A 19848-nucleotide genomic window follows, 5' to 3' on the forward strand; every position below is an offset into this window, starting at 1 on the left:
TCATAAATACAGAGAATGAAAGTCACATTGAGTCTAAGCCACCCAAACCAAAGAATAAGCCAGTTTACAATAATTAACTACAGTTACTATAAAAAAAAATGTCTGATCGTTTCTCGAACAATCAGCTGACGATTCATAATAATTTTAAACATTGGTCTGTGTATAGCAGCATGCCATTTGACAATGATTTGACATTACAGCTAACTATACAAATACGTCCTAAAGGAAACCGACGAATAAGATGAAAACAAATACAAAAGAGTGGGGGAAAAAGTAAAAAGTAAAAATAAAAAAAAAATCTTATATTTGTATTTTGGACAAACAAAACGCATCAATATCGTGTATCTCTACAACTGCATCAACAGTAGGACGCGCTGTGACTGTTTAATGTAAAGTAGATAACATCCGAAGAACCAAGAAGAAGAAGAAGAAGAAGAAGGGGCGGTTCTATGCTCTGAAGGAATGCTGGGAAGTGTGGTTTATAAGAAACAACGTAACAAAATTCCCTTTTCATGTTTTATAAATAAACTCCTTGGCGTGACTCTTTCTCCCAGATTAAAGGTTGAGAACCACTAGACAGTTAAACGCTCTTAAACTGCACCGCCCGAGATTTTTTTTATATTTTTTCTTCTCGAACCTTCTGCTGCTTAACACCGGTTTACCCAGAGTGCACCGCGCCGCTTCCTTTCTTCTCGTCTGTGTGTTGGTCCAAAATGTCGCTATTAGATGGTCCGTTAAATGTGCTCGGCCAGAGGACGAGCGGCGAATCTGTCCGCACTCAAAATGGTGAGTCGTTGCGCTGCGTGACTTTATGTTTCGGATGAACTTATCGTCTTCTCTGCGCGTTTTCGACGCTCGAGAGAAAACGGGCTCATTTGCTGCGTGTGGCACACGTGCGGCTTTTTGCTAATTCATAGCTAACTTTATTGTCGACTTATAAGGCTGTGTGCCTTCGGCGGAACTTTCCAGACCGCCACAAAGTCTGCTCTTTGTACACAGTTTTATTCTAAACTTGGTCATATTTTAAACATCTCCACAGTCCCATGTTAGTACCTTACATTCTCATTACAATGAATGGACGGCTATGCTAGTGGGATAGAAAAACACTGTCATGGTCTGAAGGTGTGGCTAGCAGACTGTGCGCCCCACTAAATAAAATGACAGAATATGTTAATTACATGTTGCTATAAGTTATGGCAGGCTTGCAACCGCATGTTTCGACTTAATTTAAATATAAAAAAGAATCTTATTTCGTGCCACCGAGTTACAACTTCCTCCTTGTCTCTGCAGTCATGGCCGCAGCATCCATCGCCAACATCGTCAAGAGCTCCCTCGGACCCGTCGGCCTCGACAAGATGCTGGTGGACGACATTGGGGTGTGTGCTGCATTTTTTTTTTTTTTTTTTAAAGACAGTCCGTTTACAAGACAACGAAATTTAAACTCCTGAGTTGCTCATCGGTTTAGTTTGCCCGTTTTGACAGGACGTGACCATCACCAACGACGGAGCAACCATCCTGAAGCTGCTGGAAGTGGAGCACCCAGCTGCCAAGGTCCTGTGTGAACTGGCTGACCTGCAGGACAAGGAGGTCGGAGATGGGACAACGTCTGTGGTGAGTTGCGCTCCGCAGCTGAAGCTTCCTCTTCCACCTGCCTGCAGACCTGCTTAGTTCCTTTTTGCAGGCTAATTCTGTGCTTCTTAGAAAGTACATTTTCGTTATGTGAATTAAAATATCCTGTTCTAGTACCACGCATCTGCCTCTTAGTACGGGTGTGTGGCTATGCTAACAGGAAAGAGGAAATGTCATTCAATGTCTGAAGGAGTCGAGCAGCCTCATTTCTGTCACTCCCAATGAAAGGATGACACAGCGCATATAGACATTTATTCAAGTGTGTTATTTTCTAGATGGGAAAATAAAACGGGTTTCATTTTACATTGTACTCTGTGTTACCTTATTTTAGGTCATTCTTGCTGCAGAGTTGCTAAAGAGTGCAGATGAGCTGGTGAAGCAGAAGATTCACCCCACATCAGTCATCAGTGGATATCGTTTGGCTTGCAAGTAAGACGACGCTAACGCAGAATACATTTTGCACAGTATGTTCAAAACGGGCTTGGTTCTGTTCCAGTTTTCTGATGTTCAAACGCGTTTGTGTTCGTCCTCTAGAGAAGCAGTGCGCTACATTAACGAGAATCTCACCATCGGGACAGATGACCTGGGAAGAGAGTGTCTGATCAACGCAGCCAAGACCTCAATGTCTTCCAAAATTATCGGATGGTATCCTACTTATTTGAATGAGCCCCAAGGAAATTTGTACAGTTTGTGTTTGGCATTTTTACATATGCAGAAAGCTCCCCTCAGTTTCGTGTATCCGCCTTGACTCTGAGCCTTCAGTGATGCTGACTTCTTTGCTAACATGGTGGTGGATGCTGCCCTGGCCGTGAAGTTTGTGGACGGCAGGGGAGTTGCCAAGTATCCCATCAACTCTGTGAACGTGCTCAAAGCTCACGGCCGCAGCCAGAAAGAGAGTTTTCTGGTCAACGGATATGCACTGAACTGCACAGTTGGTTCACAAGGTACGTTCGTCTCAAAGTCTGAAATCGACAATGCATTATACAAAGAAGTGTGCGAAAATGCTGGTTATTAGACTCCCATTTAAATTTGCTGCTATGTCTTGTCTGGTGGTGTATGCAGTGATACGCGTGGGAGACAGTGCTCTGGCTTTGAAGAATGGAGTTGCAGTACTTTACAGACTGTGGCACTTCTTTTGGCCAAACAATAAATTTAAAGCATGAATTAAAGCATTAAATCTTTAGTGCATTTTATGATTATGTTTTCCTTTCAGTGTGTATAAGTTTATATAATCAGTGTAAATTGCCCTTTATATATTTCCAGTGTCTGACATGTATTTATTTATTTTTTCTTTCTAAAGGCATGGTCAAGCGTGTCGTTAATGCTAAGATTGCTTGCCTGGACTTCAGTCTGCAAAAAACCAAAATGAAGATGGGAGTCCAAGTCCTTATCAACGACCCAGAGAAGCTTGACCAGATCAGACAAAGGTGCGTTTTTCTCTCACTCATACACACATTTAAAAATCCTCCCATTTAAATTTGCTGTGGTGCTGAATCATTAGCTCACACAGTGATACGCGTGGGAGAAAACATAAGCAGCCATAAGTCAAGGCCACACTCTCTCTTTGAGCTGCTGGACTACTATTGTGGACTGGACACTGTTTGTAATCACACTAAGTGAAATAATCTCTAGCTTTTTTGCAACATTGTAAATAAAACTCTGACATCAAAATGTTTTGCTTGCAGGGAATCTGATATCACCAAGGAGAGGATCCAAAAGATTTTGGCAGCTGGTGCAAATGTTATCCTGACCACCGGTGGCATCGACGACATGTGTCTGAAGTATTTCGTGGATGTTGGAGCCATGGCAGTCAGAAGGGTTCTCAAGAAGGACCTTAAACGCATCGCCAAGGCTTCAGGAGGTAAGAAGGAGGCACATTGCTGTTTGAATCTGTATACGGATTTACACAGCATTGAATAATTTGGTAAAGCTGATGTTTTCACAGTTTCAGTAAATGTGTTTGACATTAGCTATGTTTTATTTTCTGTCCGTTCTTAGCTACCGTCTGCCCTTCTCTGACCAACTTGGAAGGGGAGGAGACGTTTGAGGCCACTATGCTCGGTCAAGCCGAGGAGGTCGTGCAGGAACGTGTCTGTGATGACGAGCTCATCCTTGTTAAGAAGTAAACAGCTATTATAATATTATATACTCTTTAGAGATGTAAAACAATCGACTGTGACATGCACACACCGCTCTTAACTGTACTGACGTATCATTCTCCAACTTTGTATTTTCTCAGTACCAAAGCACGCACATCAGCCTCCATCATTCTGCGTGGAGCCAACGACTTCATGTGTGACGAGATGGAGCGTTCCCTGCACGATGCTCTCTGTGTGGTCAAGAGGGTGTTGGAGTCCAAGTCTGTAGTACCTGGAGGAGGAGCTGTGGAGGCAGCTCTGTCCATTTACCTGGAGAACTATGCTACTAGCATGGTGAGCTTTATACTAAAAAACGTATTGAGATTTGCAGCCGTTGGGCATCGGTAGAAATGGACCTCAATGTTTTCTGTCTCTTCAGGGTTCCAGAGAGCAGCTGGCCATTGCTGAGTTTGCTCGGTCTCTCCTCGTCATCCCCAAGACACTGTCTGTGAATGCAGCACAGGACTCCACTGACCTGGTGGCCAAGCTTCGGGCCTTCCACAATGAGGCTCAGGTTAACCCTGAACGCAAGAATCTCAAGTGGTGAGACTCAGTACTGTGGTCATGAAATTGTCGCATCTGTTTATGCAGTTTTCCTTAAGATATTTACTTGTTGATGCCGAGTTACTCCCCAACAGGTTGTTGAGTTTGGTTTAACATGTAAACAAAATTTGGTTTGCGTCTGAGCAGATTTGTCTTCTTCATATAAATTCACTAAACATTAAATATTTTTCCTAATTTTTGTCTTTTAGGATTGGTCTGGATTTAGTCAACGGCAAACCCAGAGACAACCGCCAGGCTGGCGTGTATGAGCCCACCATGGTTAAGACAAAGAGCCTCAAGTTTGCCACCGAGGCCGCCATCACCATCCTCCGTATCGACGACCTTATCAAACTGTTCCCGGAGCCGAAGGAGGGCGGGCAGTCGTACAGGGACGCCGTGCAGTCAGGATCTCTGGAGGGTTAGAAGGCTGTGATTGGTCCAGATAAGGTCAACATCTGTATTTATACAAGGAGCTCTTCATGGCTGTTGCTGTAGTGTAGGCCGTGCACTTTGCCTGTTTACTGTTCACCCACTCCCTCATGCTTCCAAAGGAACTGCAAGTGATTGTTTTTTTTGTTTTTTTCGGGACACTTAATAAAGCTCCAATGGTTGTAAATGGCCGTTGATTTTGTTAATTCGAACTTGTCTTGATGTTGGTGTTCTGTGGTATTTGATCAACAGGTTTATAAAGTGTTTTGACTCCATTTGTTTTAGTTCTTTAATGATATGTCGGACAGATTACAGGTAAAATGTTTGCAAACATAGTCCTGTACAGGAAGCAGTAGGTCAGGAAAGGCTAGCGGAATTAAAGCTTATGGCACTTAGCTCAGTTACAAGGATGCTGTCAATACAATTCATCAGAGAGAGGAGGTCCATTTATTCCACACAGGACATATTGGAATGTTCAGTAATAATTTGAGCACAGACTTAATGGTTTGAATAATTATTAGTAAATTACAGCACTAGTTTTAAAAAATATGCTCTACAGAGAAAGTAGCATGTCTTCCAGAAACTGTCCACACTGGGCACTTTACAGTATTAGTGTTCCATGGCTTTCAGCTGTCTCAGTAACTCTACAGGACGTACTGATCATAGTCGGTGTATGGTGGTTGACTCATCCCCAGTTTGGAGAAGCAGAGGAATGAATTACTGTCTGGTGATGCTTACCATCGCTTCAATTATATTTAACTGAGACGTACCGAATACCTGGTGGCTTTGAGGCAGCTGTAAACCAACAACTTGTTGTGTTATAGGAGGTAAATTACAGCCGTTTGTAAATAGAGAGAACAGTCTAACTATAGCACATATAAACCGATTTATTTCAGGTGCATATAATGTTTTGCTACTAACCCCGTCCAGAGTAGTTAATTGCTTTACTTCTGTGCCAGTACACTTCAGGTGTGTCAACAACCATCTACCACTTCAAATAATACCCAACAATCCCTTCAGAGGACAATATCCATTCTTTGTCTACTTGCACCTACAACCTGAAGCCAATTCATCTGTTACCAGGTTATAAGATATGAAATCACTACTGGTGTATGTAGAAGCTGTTTTTTCCCCTTTTATATCATATTTATACTGACAAGACACTTAAGATCCAACATTAAGTCATAAACATACACGGTAAAACCTGAGGAAGGTTTCATTTCACAGTGAGAATAGTTAGCCATCGCTGGATAAGATCGCACAATAACCTCACGTTGCCTCAAGTACAGTGACTGGAAGAAAACGGGTAAACTTAAGCTTTTACCCTGCAGTGTAAACAGTAAGATAAATTATCCCTCAATATAAGATTAAGTGCAAACCCTTAAGCAGCATTTAGACACGCATCTCAGTCCCTCTCCACACACATGGCGATACCCATCCCTCCTCCGATGCAGAGGGACGCCACTCCCTTATGTCCTCCAGTCCTCTGGAGGGCATGTAGCAGAGTCACCAGCACTCTGCAGCCAGACATACCAATGGGATGTCCCAGAGAAATGGCACCGCCGCACACATTCACCTGAAAGACCAAGAGAATAGCGTCACTGTTACAGTAAAAATGAATTGTAGAGAGAAAATTTCATTGGAGGAATAAATAGTCGCACAGACGAACTTAACTAGACAAAAATTGTGTGATAAGAAAGAAAATAGAAAAATTATTGTTTAGGCTGAAATCAAAAGGTCTTCCTTCCTGATTGATACTTAAGTGAGATACAAAAAAATAGTGAAGAATTACCTTGTCTACGTTTAGGCCCAGCTCTTTGACCACAGCAATCGACTGCGCAGCAAATGCTTCATTGATCTCAAATAAATCAACCTGGTCCAGCTGCCAGCCGGCTTTCTCAACCTAGAAGAAAAAAAGTGAAACACCACAGTGAAGCCAAATCAAAACACACACCAGCTTTGTCACACGCTGCAATTAATCGACTTCTCACCGCTTTCTTGATGGCTGGTATCGGCCCAGTTCCCATGATGGACGGGTCAAGGCCGGCTTGAGCCCACGACACGATTCTGGCCATGGGTTTTAAACCTCGCTTCACAGCCTCTGATTGGCTCATTAGAACAGTGGCTGCTGCTCCGTCATTTATACCTGCATGTAAAATATATAAAAGCAGCTTTAAATATCCTGACAGGACACAATCACAATCAGTCAGATGAACCTGCAGCAGCGTCATGGTTCATGAGCAAATGTGGAACCTGAAGCGTTTCCAGCGGTGACGGTGCCGCTGTTGTCTTTAATGAAGCAGGGTCTCAGCTTGGACATGGCGTCCATGCTGCTGCCGTGTCGAGGAAACTCATCAACCTTCACTTCCACTGGACCTGCAGGTGAGAGAAACGTGTTTTCACTACTTTCTCAGGGAGTGGCAATGAAGTTAACAGACCTAGGAAGTAATCCTCACCTTTTCTGGACGGCACCATGACGGGTACAATCTCCCGATCAAAATGTCCTGCCTTCTGCGCGGCCTCCGTTTTGTTCTGAGACTGGACGGCGAAGTGGTCCTGCTCCTGCCGAGTGACGCTCCACTGCTTCGCCACGTTCTCAGCTGGTGGAGATTGATCACAGTTAACACCGGTCGCTTCAGTGCAACAAAGAGCAGTGGTGGTGGCTGTGTGAAACCATCAAACAGATCCAGACCTGTGATTCCCATGTGGTAGCCGTGGAAGGCGTCTGTGAGGCCGTCGGCCACCATGGAGTCCTGCAGGGAGGCGTCGCCCATCTTCAACCCCGCCCTCATTTGTACTGTGTGAGGAGCCTGAGGAGACAAAGAAGAAACAGACAACGTTATTGCCATGTAGCATTCATACCAACTCTCTCTAACTCTCGTTACCCACCCTGCTCATGCTCTCCATGCCTCCCGCCACCACCACAGAGGCTTCTCCAAGCTGGACGGACTGAGCTCCCAGACACACAGCTTTCAGTCCAGAGCCACACACCATCTGGCAGCTCCATGCCGGGACAGGATAGGGGATACCTGCTCCAACGCTGGCCTGGCGTGCCGGATTTTGCCCGTTACCTTACAGACAGAAGAGGGAAAATATAATGAATCGTGTAAATACTGCCAACACTGTCAAACATATCTTATGAGGCTTTACCTGCTGTTAGGACGTGTCCCATTATGACCTCAGATACGTCTTCTGGCTTCACGGCAGCCCGCTTCAGGACGTCCTTGATCACCACCGAACCCAGGTCATGCAGAGGCACCGTGGACAGTGCACCACCCAGGGACCCTGTGTAAAAATGGGAAACTATTGTAGTATTCACTGAAAGTGTAAATTTTACACAGGGAGCACGCTTTTATTTTTAGGTCGACACCACCGGCACGAGTGTATCAAACTCTTAGAGGGCGAAAAAAAAAATGTCACTTCTTGTTATCATGGTATATTTATTCAATGACGACATATATTTATTTTTTTATACATAAAGGAAGATAAATGATCATTATTCTCTTGAATTCTACTGAATTTTCTACTTTTTTAATATCAATTAAGGGAACAAACTAAGAAGCAATGTGAAACAAAAAAGTTGCTTAATTTGAAATAATGCAAAAACCCAGAAGTTTCCGTTTATCAATGTAATTATTGACTTAAATGCTAAATTAAAGCAAACACTTTTTTGTTGTAGAAACGCCCATCTCGCTGCAGGCGTACTGGACATGTTCCAGGCAGCCAATGGTAGCAGGCTCGTGCTCCGTGGCACTATGGTCAAGCAACCAATCAGAAGCCAGAGAACACTACCGACACCAGAGCGGACCAATCACAGCTCTGCAAGACTTGACGTATTTAATTCAAGGACGCATGCACCACTTTGCTAAATTAAAAAATAAATAAATAAATAAAAAACGACTTATTCACCTGTAAAGGCAGCGTGTGGTACTATGAATAATGTTAAATGGAAAACGTAACAGCTGCAGAGACAGGTCGTCTCAAGTACGGCTAATTAGTAGCAGCAAGAAGCCACAGTGTAGCTACAGAGAAGTAGCAATGTTAGAGAAACTTCCATAAATGAATGTGAATGGTGCTAAGAGAAGAGCAGACTTTACCAATTGGTGTCCGTGCAGCAGAGACGATGACGACGGGTTCGGAGTTCATTTTGATAGATGGTTGTTCTGGAGCTGGAGTCCTCTGTCCCTGTGTGCCCCGGTGTGTCCACACTGTACTGTGCTCTGTTGACACTGTGTCGATGACTGAACTGAATGAAATGTTTACCCGGGTGAACCCAGTGTGGGACCCACAGCGCCACCCTGCGACGGGGAGGCCGCACCGTTCATTTAGTCGAAAAACAACAACTAGTGAATGATTTGAAATTAATCAAAGAATTAAATAGGTTAACAACATATAAACTTATACTCCACTTATATTTTATACGTTTTCCATTACTTTTCAAGTCATATTTTATCAAAATACATTGTATTCATTGTCCCATTTGGATCTGAATATACAATTAAAATTATAAAAATAAAATTGTTCACATTTTCCATGTGCACATATATAACATTTTCCATGCGGTTGTGTAATTTACACTTATGTGCACTACTTTCAGTTACTGTAGCCCACCTCTACACTTTTGTCTTATGCTGTTTTAATGATTTATTTCCTTCCTGGATTCAATATTTTATGAGACTACTTTATTTTCCCTTTAAAAGAAATAACCACTTTTAGACTGTTTGGTATATGACATGCTAAAGCCATGTTATGCATTATTATCCAGCATACTACTACCAGACTTGTAAAGATTGGTTTCACTCTATAGTATTAAAAATCTTTATTGGTATTTGGTCAGTACATGAAAAGGACTGAAGTCAGAATAATATGAACATTGCATATGAACTACTCACAATTCAACAGAATCTTTTGAACAGAATTTGTCAATGAAAAATTAAAATTGCACAAAAAAAAAAAAAAATACAGGCCAACATCTAAAAAAAAAAAAAAAGACCTTTTTGAATATTGCGAAGCTACTGTAATTCAGTGATTTTACTGACTTTTGACGATGAGTTACAACACCAGATGCCCAATTTCAGTGCCAAGAGCTCAAATGAGAACAGCATAGACGTGCTCAAATAAACATCAGAATGAAACGTACTAGTTTTAAATCATACAGCCACGCAATTTAAATCTAACATTACACCTTTCCTGTTATATCCCCATAGAGCAACACAAACGTGACAGAGGCATCACAATAGGCAGGGAGAGTAGGTTGAAAACAAAACATCCTGGACAGCAGTGCTGTGTTACAGACTATGCATTTGTTGCCTTGTTTGTATATTGTATAAAAAAAAAAAAAAAAAAAGAAGACAGTACATGTCAAAGTACATTACAAAACCGCGCTTTCGCTCGTGCTGGAGTCCAGGCCGTTTTGGGCGTGCCGTGACCCTGCAGTCCTGGTGCCCTTGGTCACCAGGGCAGCTTTGTCCTCGTGGGGGTCGGTGGTGGAGTCTGTGTCATTCGAGTGTTGAGTCAATGATGTCTCGCTGCCTGTCGGAGAGTCCACGCTCTCGTACCCTGCGCTCAGCTGGCTCCCGAAACCCACAGGTCCTCCGACTCTCCCAGCTGCAGTCTGACTACCTGGCGCCTCTTCCGAGTGGTTGGACAGTTTGGTCTCAGCTTCTCCGGGGCTGGAGACCATGGGGGACATGGGAAAGTCTTCCTCGGTGCTGCTGACCTCCCGGTACAGGCTGGGCGTGGTGGTCTCGCTCCTCTGGGACGCGTTTCCGTTGCTTGGACCGTTGGAGACCCTCCCGTAGTCTTTGCCCATTTGTTCGGAGGGAGCGCCGGCCTGCTCGGGTTGAGCGGATGGTTCGGCGGATGAGCCAGAAGCGGAGGGTGAAGTCCTGCTGGGTCCTGCTCCGGACGCCGTCCCGTGAGACTGAGTCAGCTGCTGGCGGGTGTCTTTCAGCTGCTGCTGCAGGACAAGGATGGTGCTCTGCATCCCTTCTACCTCCTCATCTAGCTGGATGATAAAGTCATTCAACTCTGCCAATATGATAAATATGCAAAAAAAAAAGTTAATTCCAACCATAGCTTGAGAAGAGATGCACACGTGAAATAGCTGCTTCTCATGATCTTACCATCTTGACTACTCTTGAGCTCCTCACTGTACTTCTTCTGCAGGGCCAGCTCAGCCTCCAGCTGGGCGATGCGTCCCTGGGAGAGCTGCCGACCCAACTCCTGGTTTTCCTGAATCAGCATTCGACACTTGGCCATCAGTTTCTTCCCCGTTTGGCTGTAAGGGAAACAAGTCTCACATCACACAGTGAACCAGGAGACAAGCGACAAACAAAAGGATTAAATTTAACTATTTTTGGTTGCCTGACCCACTTCCGGGATTTGCCATAGGTCAACAGAAACTCTTCAACCTGGTCGTCCCTAAATGTTGATCACAACATGGCTTTCGTAAAATCTTAAAAAAATTAGACTCTATGAAAACAAAAAAATAGATGAGAAACCCACCGACAGATCTATCTGTCCTGTACAAACACATTTAAATTATTCCTCAGAAAAGATCCAAATAAAACTTTTTATAGTGAAATATAAATTGAAATTGTAGTTACACATTACAAACCGTTGGTCCTCACTGTGGCTGAAACTAAACACAATCTAGACCTAGATTCTTCTTCAGAGACTAACAAAAAACTGACACGCTAAGTAACCATGGTGCACACAGAAGTGAGCTTTTTAACTAAAAGTAATTGTCTCTGGACAAATGTTCAGTCTCAAATACTCTCTGCTACATTGCTGGACGTGAAGAACATGCAGATGTAACAAAACAGGTTGAACTTAGGAATGACACCCTACACTTACACTATGAGTGGCAAAAAGGAAATGTGCACTGCAGTGCATTGTGTTGTCATCACTTAAAACACATAGAAACTTTACAACACGTCAAAAAAGAGTGCAACAGTCCAGAACACCTGTTATTAAACATTAGCAGTTAATGTGGTCATGCTTTTAAAAAAATCCCTAACCAGGAGGTAAATTAGCACACAAATAAGACATTATTGAATACTGTATTAAACCACCATCCATTTAGTCTAGAGAAGTCTATGGTGGTCATCTGGCCAGACGACCCTGAAGTATTAACAAATAAATAATGTGTGTGACTCAACAGCTGCACGCTAGCAATAGAAGTAGTGAAAATTATGAAAGTACCACCTCAGAAAACTTGATCAAGCATGTATGTTAATGTTCCTGATTAAAATGTGCATCAATAAATATATATATCAATTAGTTATTTGCAATAACTCCATTAAAGTAATAACTGTTTGTTGAAATCTCAGTCTGACTTGAGAGTATAAATTAGTATTTTTTTTTTTTTAGAGACAGGAAAAAAACAGATTAAATTAGAGGTTCATTGTGTAAAGAGTGACTAAATATCTGTGCTACACAGGTGAGAAGGAAAAGTCTACTTATCCATTAGTGTGAATGACTAAGGGAGAGATTGTGTGGTCAGTCACAGAAAAAATACACAGAAATACAATAAATACATTCTCATCAACTCATAACATGAATTGTTAAAGACATTTGCATTCACAACTTGAAAACAGGACTCGGTACACCTACAGCAGTGTGTTTCAGTATCTGAGAGATTAAGCAGAGCTTAGTTCACCATCAAAATGTTTTGGGGATTCGACGCCAATCATGCTTCTTGGTTCACACACACATACACACACTGCAGTAAGTCTTTGTTTCAGAGAAACAAGAGAAAGATCAAATTAAATGGCAATAAAAATAAACAAAGTCACAAAATAAAACATGTAAATACACTCTACCGTGTGTAGGCCCATGTTCAAAGACACAGGCGACTGGACCCTCATGCCTGAAATCACAGTCCTTTGTGGACCGAGGATCTGGCTCCGCTCACAGTCTTAATGTCATTTTTAGTGGCTCTTCCCCCCCCAAAGTCTTACTTTTAAATCCTAGAAACTTTCCTCATGTTACTGGGACGTATCTAGACTGTCCAAAAAGAGTCTTTACATTTCTCAGGCAGACTAGCAGGTATTTGTGTGGCGTAATCCACAGTTAAATGTCTTTATAAAGCAAGTATGGGAATTGTCTTTAAAGTGTTCAATTGCTGTTTTAGGCTAGGGATGCTCCCTGCCTGACTCAACCTCCACCATAAGCCCCCTACTTAATATGTGAACTGTCTGGTTTGAGATGGGGAGGGAGGGGGAGGGGGCAGGGAGGGCATATATCCATGTCGGGAAGTGAGTGACCACCTCTTCAGGAACAGTCCGGACTCCTTCAGGCCCTTGGACGGTGAGGGGATACGAGGGGAGAGAGCTGAAACACAAGTGTCACCTGACCATACTGTCTTTTCTCTTTAGGTTATGTGATATGTAGCTGGCACAGTGCGAGAGTACAAAAACAGTTTTGTTTTGCAGTGACTGGCTTTCTGTAAAGTCTGAGTCTCGTGGTGAGTACAGCATTTGTCAGCCTTCCCCCCCACCATTGTTCCTGCATGCCTGCAGTGAGAGTGAGGGTGGGGGGCGTGAGGAAGTCTTGACTTTTTTTGAGGGGGGAGTTATTTTTGATTGTCTTTACCTATCAGGTGTAAATTTCCAGGCACTCAGTTCATTTTGGGCCTGCTCCAGTTTGTCTTTAGTCTGTTCCAGTTCAGCCTTCATTTTGAGGAAAAACAAGTTGATGGCCGGGTCCACCATGGACGTTCGCAGTTGGGCCGCACTCGGCTGCTGGACTTGCTTGAGGTACTGGATCTGGGTCTGCGGGGTTTAAGGAACATGTTTTAGTGAGTGGTAAAAAAAATTTGCAAAGATCAGTGACTGTTTTGAGTACATAAATTATTCAATGTTGCTATTATATTGAAGAAGAGAGGATGAACTTTGGTGTAAGACAAAACTTTGAAACCTCTGGACAGGAAGCTAAACTGTGGGAGATTACTAGGGATGGATGAGAACATGCTGTGAGAACAAATTAAATGATCAGTTTTGAGCAGTACCTGGATTTAAACTTGGATAATATCAAAACAAAATATTTGCATGGACAACCTTAACCTAAGATATTTAAATTCTACAACAACAGCTGCTGTTAGATCATTTCCCAGGGAGACTAGCTCTAATTCAAAACAAACAGCTCATCTACCAAACAAAGTTACACGACGGCCTCAGACTTCCTCGTAATCGATTTGAATAAATTTACATAAGAGGAAAAAAAAAGAAATAGTACAAAATAATCTCCTTCAACAACAACTAGTTAGCATCCAGGCGCGCTGAAATCGGAGTCGTACACTCTTGTACAGAAAATTAAAGTTACCGTTTCTGCAGAGTATCAAGATTAAAACCTTTCCCCATCACTACCTGGCAGCGTGGGTTCATCTCACCTCAGCCGTTCTCTAAGAACGACATGTGCTCCTATAAAGCCACAAGTTGATCCACTGAGCTGTCAATCTGGTAAGAGCAAGTCCTCCTTGACACTATTTAGCTTTAGCCTACTTTCACAGATCCCGAACGAGCTCGAGGTATAAGGTATGTGGCGCTGTGCTCGAATAAAAAAAGATGAATGAATGGTAACGGCTGCCTACAGCAACAGAATTATTAACAAAGTGTAAACAAAGAATAACAAGACTATTGTTCATATGTAGGTTACCGTTAACAACCGTTGATTTTAGAAACGCTTCATATTAAAATTTAATGACCGCTTCAGCTACAGTGACTCCATGCGACAGGACCACTTCCAAGCGAAGACGGGGAACAGATACTTACTGTGCACTCCTGCATTTCCTGCTCCTTGGTGGCAAGCCGCATGACCAAGATGTTCTCCCTGCGCGCAGATTCCTGCTGCTGCTGCTTGAGCTTCTCCTCCGACTCCTTCAGGCCCGGCACGTCATTGGCTGCGAGGGTGACGGGTGGGAGAAAAAAAAAAACATCACAAGAAAATTCCCTTTCAGAGAGCGGACGAAAACGCGGTCATGCAAATTACAGAGGCGCGCCGCGGCGATGAAATGTTATTAATCTATGTTAAGAGGGGTACTTACAACACAGCTCTGCATATTTTGCCTCCAGCACCTGGACATATGCTTCATGCTGTTTCCACCTAAGAAGAGAGGGTGTATGTGTCAACGGCTCAATAGATCACACTTCACAACAGTGCACTAATCCTTAATAGCAGAGCTGTTACACACCTTGTACACAACTCCTCCCTGGTCAGGGTCTTCATGTCAGATTCACTGAGGCGAACCTGTGTGTGTGGGAGGGGGATAAAAAAAAAAACACATTGTTAGATAAAAGATGCACATTAACATAATTAGACATAAAATAAATAAAATGCTTGAACTAAAAAAAGGCTCACCTTCTTGGGTAGGGGCTCCTCGTTGGTCATTGTGGGCTCTGGAGGTAAAGAAAAAGGGAAATATGAAGAAAAACATGAGTGAATGGTGCTCTGGTGTCGTGTGCGTCTTGAACGCGTCGACTGACCGCACGCAGTAAAATGTATGACAACTTTGCTAAATTGCTGCAAACGCTCGTCCTTCCTAGCTTCATAAATGACAATATACACGCGTGCGGCGAGCGGGTTAACAACCGAGTTTGGGCCGAATTAAACTTGGCATTGTTGGTGAATAAAATTAAAAAATAAAATAAAATAAAAACGTGTCGAGGCAAATGTTAGCTGGTGTGGCAGCGGCACCGATGGACAGCGAGGAAGAGAAAATAAGCGAACCAAGGTTAACTCTAGGATGCTAATAACATTTAGCACTCACTGGCAAAATAAACGAGAGGCTGAGAAAACGAGAGTGCCTCGGCTACAAGATTTTCTTTTGTGTTCAGGTTTGGCAGCATGCAGTTCTTGGCTCTGTTTTCGCCTCCTTGTTATCACAAAATGGCGGTGAAGGAAATGACTCCCTCCCTTGCGCTCCTTTTCCTGAAACTAGCGGGCTCTTGGCTGCAGATATCGGGCCTTCGGGCCTCAACACACGTACCCGTTTTTGTTTCTTTTTTTCCCTCGATGTTTCTGGTATTATCCCCTCCGCTTCGCCGATTCTTTAGGTGAAGGAAAATTACAACTGCGGCCGAATTTGCTGTGGATTTATATGTTGTAATCTCGTGTGGGCCTGGTCACCGTCATCTTAGTCGCAGGCGGCAGGTCAGAATGGCTCTGGATGAGCTACTGCTGCTGACTGTGTGTCTGTGTGTGTGTGTGTGTCTGTGTGTGTGCTGCACTCGGCTTGCTGCAGAGCACTTCCCGGAGATGGGGAAGTAGAAGCAGACCTCCACTCCGTAACGATTTCCGGATCCTAGAAATTTGACTGTAAGGCACATGAGATAATCATAATCAGCTTTGTTGGCCATGCAATGTGTGCACATACAAGGAATTTGGTCAATTTGCGCACTGGTGCAAAAACATGGAACATAAATAAGTGTAAAAATAAACGCGTTAAAAAAAATGTACAGCATAAATTAGACTTTAGGAAAAAAATGCTCAAATAATAATAATAATTTAAATCAATTATATTAGACACATATTAATATATTAACATGGTTTATTTATTTATTTAAAAAAATAAATAAATTACTGAACCCACGACCACTTCTTGTTGCCTGAGTATAGTTGCATATTACTTTCCGTGTTTTTATTATACAGTCTATGGTTGTGAGTTGAGACTTCTCGGGATGGAAATATGGGCTTGTTTTTGGTTCCAATGAAATGCAAACGAAAAATAAAAACGCGTTCTCATTTGGAGAGTCATTTGTCATGCATAGACGATCTCTGCCATCGCCTCTTATGTGCTAAATGTTCACGTGACTCAATTTTTTTTATAATTATGCTAAATTGTGCAGTTTACTTCTGCATTTTTTTTTACGATCACCATAGTTATATTAAGTTATATTAAGTGTTATTCCCATTAACTCTTCACACTTGAAATCGGCGCCATAATATAATAAATAGAGAAGCTGTACGTAAATAAATTATATAACAAAATAACTCTTCTGCTGTTCATGTAATCTCATTCACTTTTATTAAGGGCATGGAAAACCGACCAGATGGGCGAGTTGAAAGATTAAACAGGAGGGCGGTGGAAGGCACCATTTACTATTATATCTAAAAAATATAGTTCAGCGTGTCACCAACCGTAACACGTCTCGTCATATTTTATCTGTTATTGTATCTGCAGTGAGTATCTCATTCAGTGAGAGTCCGTTGCGGTTTATCTCTTTAACGCACACTCTCACAAACACCCCCCACACCTCGTTGTGTTGGTACGGTCGCCAGCTCTGTCAACTTGCCCACACTTCAAGGGCAGCTAGTTACCAGCGTGTCTACTGTGTCTACCCATTCAACACTATCATGAACATGCTGTGCAGAGTTGGGCTGATGCGCAGGTAAAGCTGTTGTCAACTTAACATTTAGACCCAATACTCTCTCTTCACAGTACAGCGAGACCGAGGACGGCCGACTCATGCTAGCGGCAGTTGTTCATGAACTTGAGACAGTTGTTTATTTTGAGCTAACCGTTGGCTAGCCGGGATGCTAACTTAGTTTAGCAGCCCAGCTAGGTTAGCTTGTGGCGCACCAAATAAAGGATATTGTGTATTTATCGCGTGGTCATGCATCCCTATGCTCCTGTGGTAAGTGGGAGAATGATTATTGGAACATTTGGGCAAACTTTTTCATACATAGCCAATGCAACAAGCTCGGGGAGCTAATGTTAAATCACTATCTGTGACAACTAGGTAAATCCAGTATCTACACCAGACATTTAGGTCACATGAAGCCACTTGTTCAATGCTGATCACGCTGTTGTTACTCTTATAGGTCAGGCTTTGTGAGCTAATGCTGTGAAAATTGTTGCTGGTAGCCTAGCTTAGTTTTTTTTTGTCTCTTCATACAAAGGAGCTAAGCTTAATGCCAGTTCATCTTGCATGTAGACCCTTCTAAAGCTGACCAACAGCTGTGTTTCTGTGGGGATCATGAGTTAATTTTTCCATGCCTCTTTTCAGGTGCGCAGCCAGCCTCAACCTAACTATAAACCAGTTAGCTGCATCAAGGCAGAAGCACACGCTTCCTGACCTGACCTACGACTATGGTGCCCTGGAGCCCCACATCAATGCAGAAATAATGCAGCTGCACCACAGCAAGCATCATGCTACGTATGTCAACAACCTCAACGTAACGGAGGAGAAATATCAGGAGGCGCTTGCAAAGGGTACAAACAGAAAGTTGCAAGTTTTCAGCAATGCATTCAACAATGCATTTAATTTTAACCTAACCATAAATGTTGACAGTTTAGCAAAGAAGAAGTTTGTATGTCAAATATAAATGCCTAATGTGTGTCTCTATCTGTTCATATTTGACTTGTGTTGTAGGAGATGTGTCGACTCAGGTTGCCCTTCAACCTGCCCTCAAGTTCAATGGAGGTGGCCACATTAACCACACTATCTTCTGGACTAACCTATCTCCAAATGGTGGAGGCGAACCACAGGGTGAGGCAGAAACACACACACTTTGAAAATGCCTTCTCTTATGCTCTGCACTGGTTCTACACGTCACAAGTTGACACAAGCTGAGTTTAAAGGTATAATACACTCTGATATAGATGTATATTGCTTTCCAAAGATACCTTTTTTTTTTCTCAGGCTTTCTGCCCCTTAGTGGCGATGACTTCTTTATGAGGCAATATAAGGGACATCCACAGTCCTTTGTGAATAGCTTAAAAACATATGTTCCTTTTTTGTTGATCATAAAATATTAGGAGTGAATTGCTTTAGGTTGCATTTGTATGTCAAGAAAACTTTTATTAAAAGTCTAGTTAAGCTTATTAAAAGTGATGTCTGATTGCTGTGCATGTGTGCTATCACACTGAAGTAGCCTCCATCTGTTTCTCCTCTTGCAGGGGAACTAATGGAGGCCATCAAACGAGACTTTGGCTCCTTCCAGAAGATGAAAGAGAAGATGTCTGCCGCTACAGTTGCAGTGCAGGGCTCAGGCTGGGGGTGGCTGGGTTACGAGAAGGAGAGTGGGAGACTTCGCATCGCTGCTTGCGCTAACCAAGATCCTCTGCAGGGGACAACAGGTGAGTTAAAAACAGCTGTGAAGTAGAGATGAGACTTCACCCACTTTTTACTTAATGTGCACTGTCACTTTGACAATTGCCACTTATGAAGCAGAGTCATCAGAGAATAGTTTTCTCTGTCCTTGCCACTCAGGTCTCATTCCTCTCCTTGGTATTGACGTATGGGAGCATGCCTACTACCTTCAGTACAAGAATGTGCGTCCTGACTATGTTAAGGCTATCTGGAACGTAGTCAACTGGGAGAACGTGAGCGACCGTCTTCAGATTGCCAAAAAGTAGAAGCCCAATGCTCACACATGCCTCACAAATCATTTTCAGTTCTGCCTACGCTGAGTAACAAAGTTCCTGTTCACGTTCAAGACAGGTCAGTGGTATTAAAGTTGATTAAATTGGCTTTAAAACACTCTAAATTGATGCAACTTATGCTGTCTTTAAAGTGTATCACAGGTTGAAGCAAACATGGGTTATTTACAACTGCTTTTCATCTCCGGTCTGTTCCTAACCACTTGACATTTTTCAAAACGCGCACAAATTAGTCACCTTTACTGTTAAAGCTGACTTTTGTTATACGTGTAATGGGTGGCATACTAGATGAGCAAACATATATTGTGTGAGCTGTGTCTTTGTCAGATTAAGTCACAATAAATACAATGTTGTTGAAAACCCATGTTTTTGATGTATTATAATAAAACTATAAGATTTAAATTATAAATGCTTGATTCTTGGTTCTTCAGCTCGGATGAAAGTACAGATGGTTAAATTCAGATCTTTATGTTGCCACTAGATGGCAGCATAGATCAGTGTTTCACTCAATCCATGGCATCCCAAAAGTTTTCAAACATACTCAAGTTGAGTATACTGTGTGTTTTTGTTTTGTCTTTTTCACATTTGGTGAAGAATTTATTTAATTTGAAGTAATTTCTTGCTATGCGGTATTTCCAAGTTTTTATCTCATGTTACTGTGGTGTGACTACCAACAATTGTTTTTCTACCACTCTTAAGGGAGTTTTCTTTTCCAAAGGTCAG

The 19848-nt window shown here is 42.5% G+C and overlaps 4 protein-coding genes and 1 non-coding gene across 5 annotated transcripts; 3 read left to right on the forward strand and 2 right to left on the reverse strand.

The window, feature by feature from the left end:
- Positions 1 to 620: 620 nt before the first annotated feature.
- On the forward strand, positions 621 to 4951 carry tcp1 (t-complex 1). Its single transcript, XM_047573003.1, has 12 exons — positions 621 to 786; positions 1291 to 1376; positions 1483 to 1611; positions 1961 to 2058; positions 2164 to 2274; positions 2392 to 2573; positions 2930 to 3056; positions 3315 to 3490; positions 3628 to 3751; positions 3869 to 4061; positions 4147 to 4310; positions 4520 to 4951. The coding sequence occupies exons 1-12, from the start codon at positions 714 to 716 to the stop codon at positions 4731 to 4733; spliced, it is 1677 nt and encodes a 558-aa protein (XP_047428959.1). The 5' UTR covers positions 621 to 713; the 3' UTR covers positions 4734 to 4951.
- Positions 1038 to 1175, forward strand: LOC124999592. Its single transcript, XR_007111198.1, has one exon. It is a non-coding gene; the product is annotated as a small nucleolar RNA SNORA29 (small nucleolar RNA).
- Positions 4952 to 5871: 920 nt separating the features above from the next.
- On the reverse strand, positions 5872 to 9002 carry acat2 (acetyl-CoA acetyltransferase 2). Its single transcript, XM_047573005.1, has 9 exons — positions 8837 to 9002; positions 7890 to 8024; positions 7629 to 7810; positions 7432 to 7549; positions 7196 to 7339; positions 6993 to 7115; positions 6731 to 6885; positions 6532 to 6642; positions 5872 to 6315 (listed from the first exon to the last, which is right to left on the reverse strand). The coding sequence occupies exons 1-9, from the start codon at positions 8883 to 8885 to the stop codon at positions 6145 to 6147; spliced, it is 1188 nt and encodes a 395-aa protein (XP_047428961.1). The 5' UTR covers positions 8886 to 9002; the 3' UTR covers positions 5872 to 6144.
- A 541-nt stretch (positions 9003 to 9543) lies between these two features.
- On the reverse strand, positions 9544 to 15963 carry LOC124998597 (WT1 associated protein). The gene is made up of 8 exons (XM_047573004.1): positions 15730 to 15963; positions 15102 to 15139; positions 14935 to 14990; positions 14788 to 14846; positions 14516 to 14643; positions 13338 to 13516; positions 10865 to 11019; positions 9544 to 10769 (listed from the first exon to the last, which is right to left on the reverse strand). Exons 2-8 carry the CDS (start codon positions 15129 to 15131, stop codon positions 10111 to 10113), a joined length of 1266 nt encoding a protein of 421 aa, XP_047428960.1. The 5' UTR covers positions 15132 to 15139; positions 15730 to 15963; the 3' UTR covers positions 9544 to 10110.
- Positions 15964 to 16975: 1012 nt separating this feature from the next.
- Positions 16976 to 19534, forward strand: sod2 (superoxide dismutase 2, mitochondrial). Its single transcript, XM_047574349.1, has 5 exons — positions 16976 to 17131; positions 17750 to 17955; positions 18116 to 18232; positions 18643 to 18822; positions 18956 to 19534. The coding sequence occupies exons 1-5, from the start codon at positions 17097 to 17099 to the stop codon at positions 19099 to 19101; spliced, it is 684 nt and encodes a 227-aa protein (XP_047430305.1). The 5' UTR covers positions 16976 to 17096; the 3' UTR covers positions 19102 to 19534.
- Positions 19535 to 19848: the final 314 nt, after the last annotated feature.

This window comes from Mugil cephalus, chromosome 21 (assembly GCF_022458985.1).
Source record: "Mugil cephalus isolate CIBA_MC_2020 chromosome 21, CIBA_Mcephalus_1.1, whole genome shotgun sequence".
Classification (NCBI taxonomy): Eukaryota; Metazoa; Chordata; class Actinopteri; order Mugiliformes; family Mugilidae; genus Mugil; species Mugil cephalus.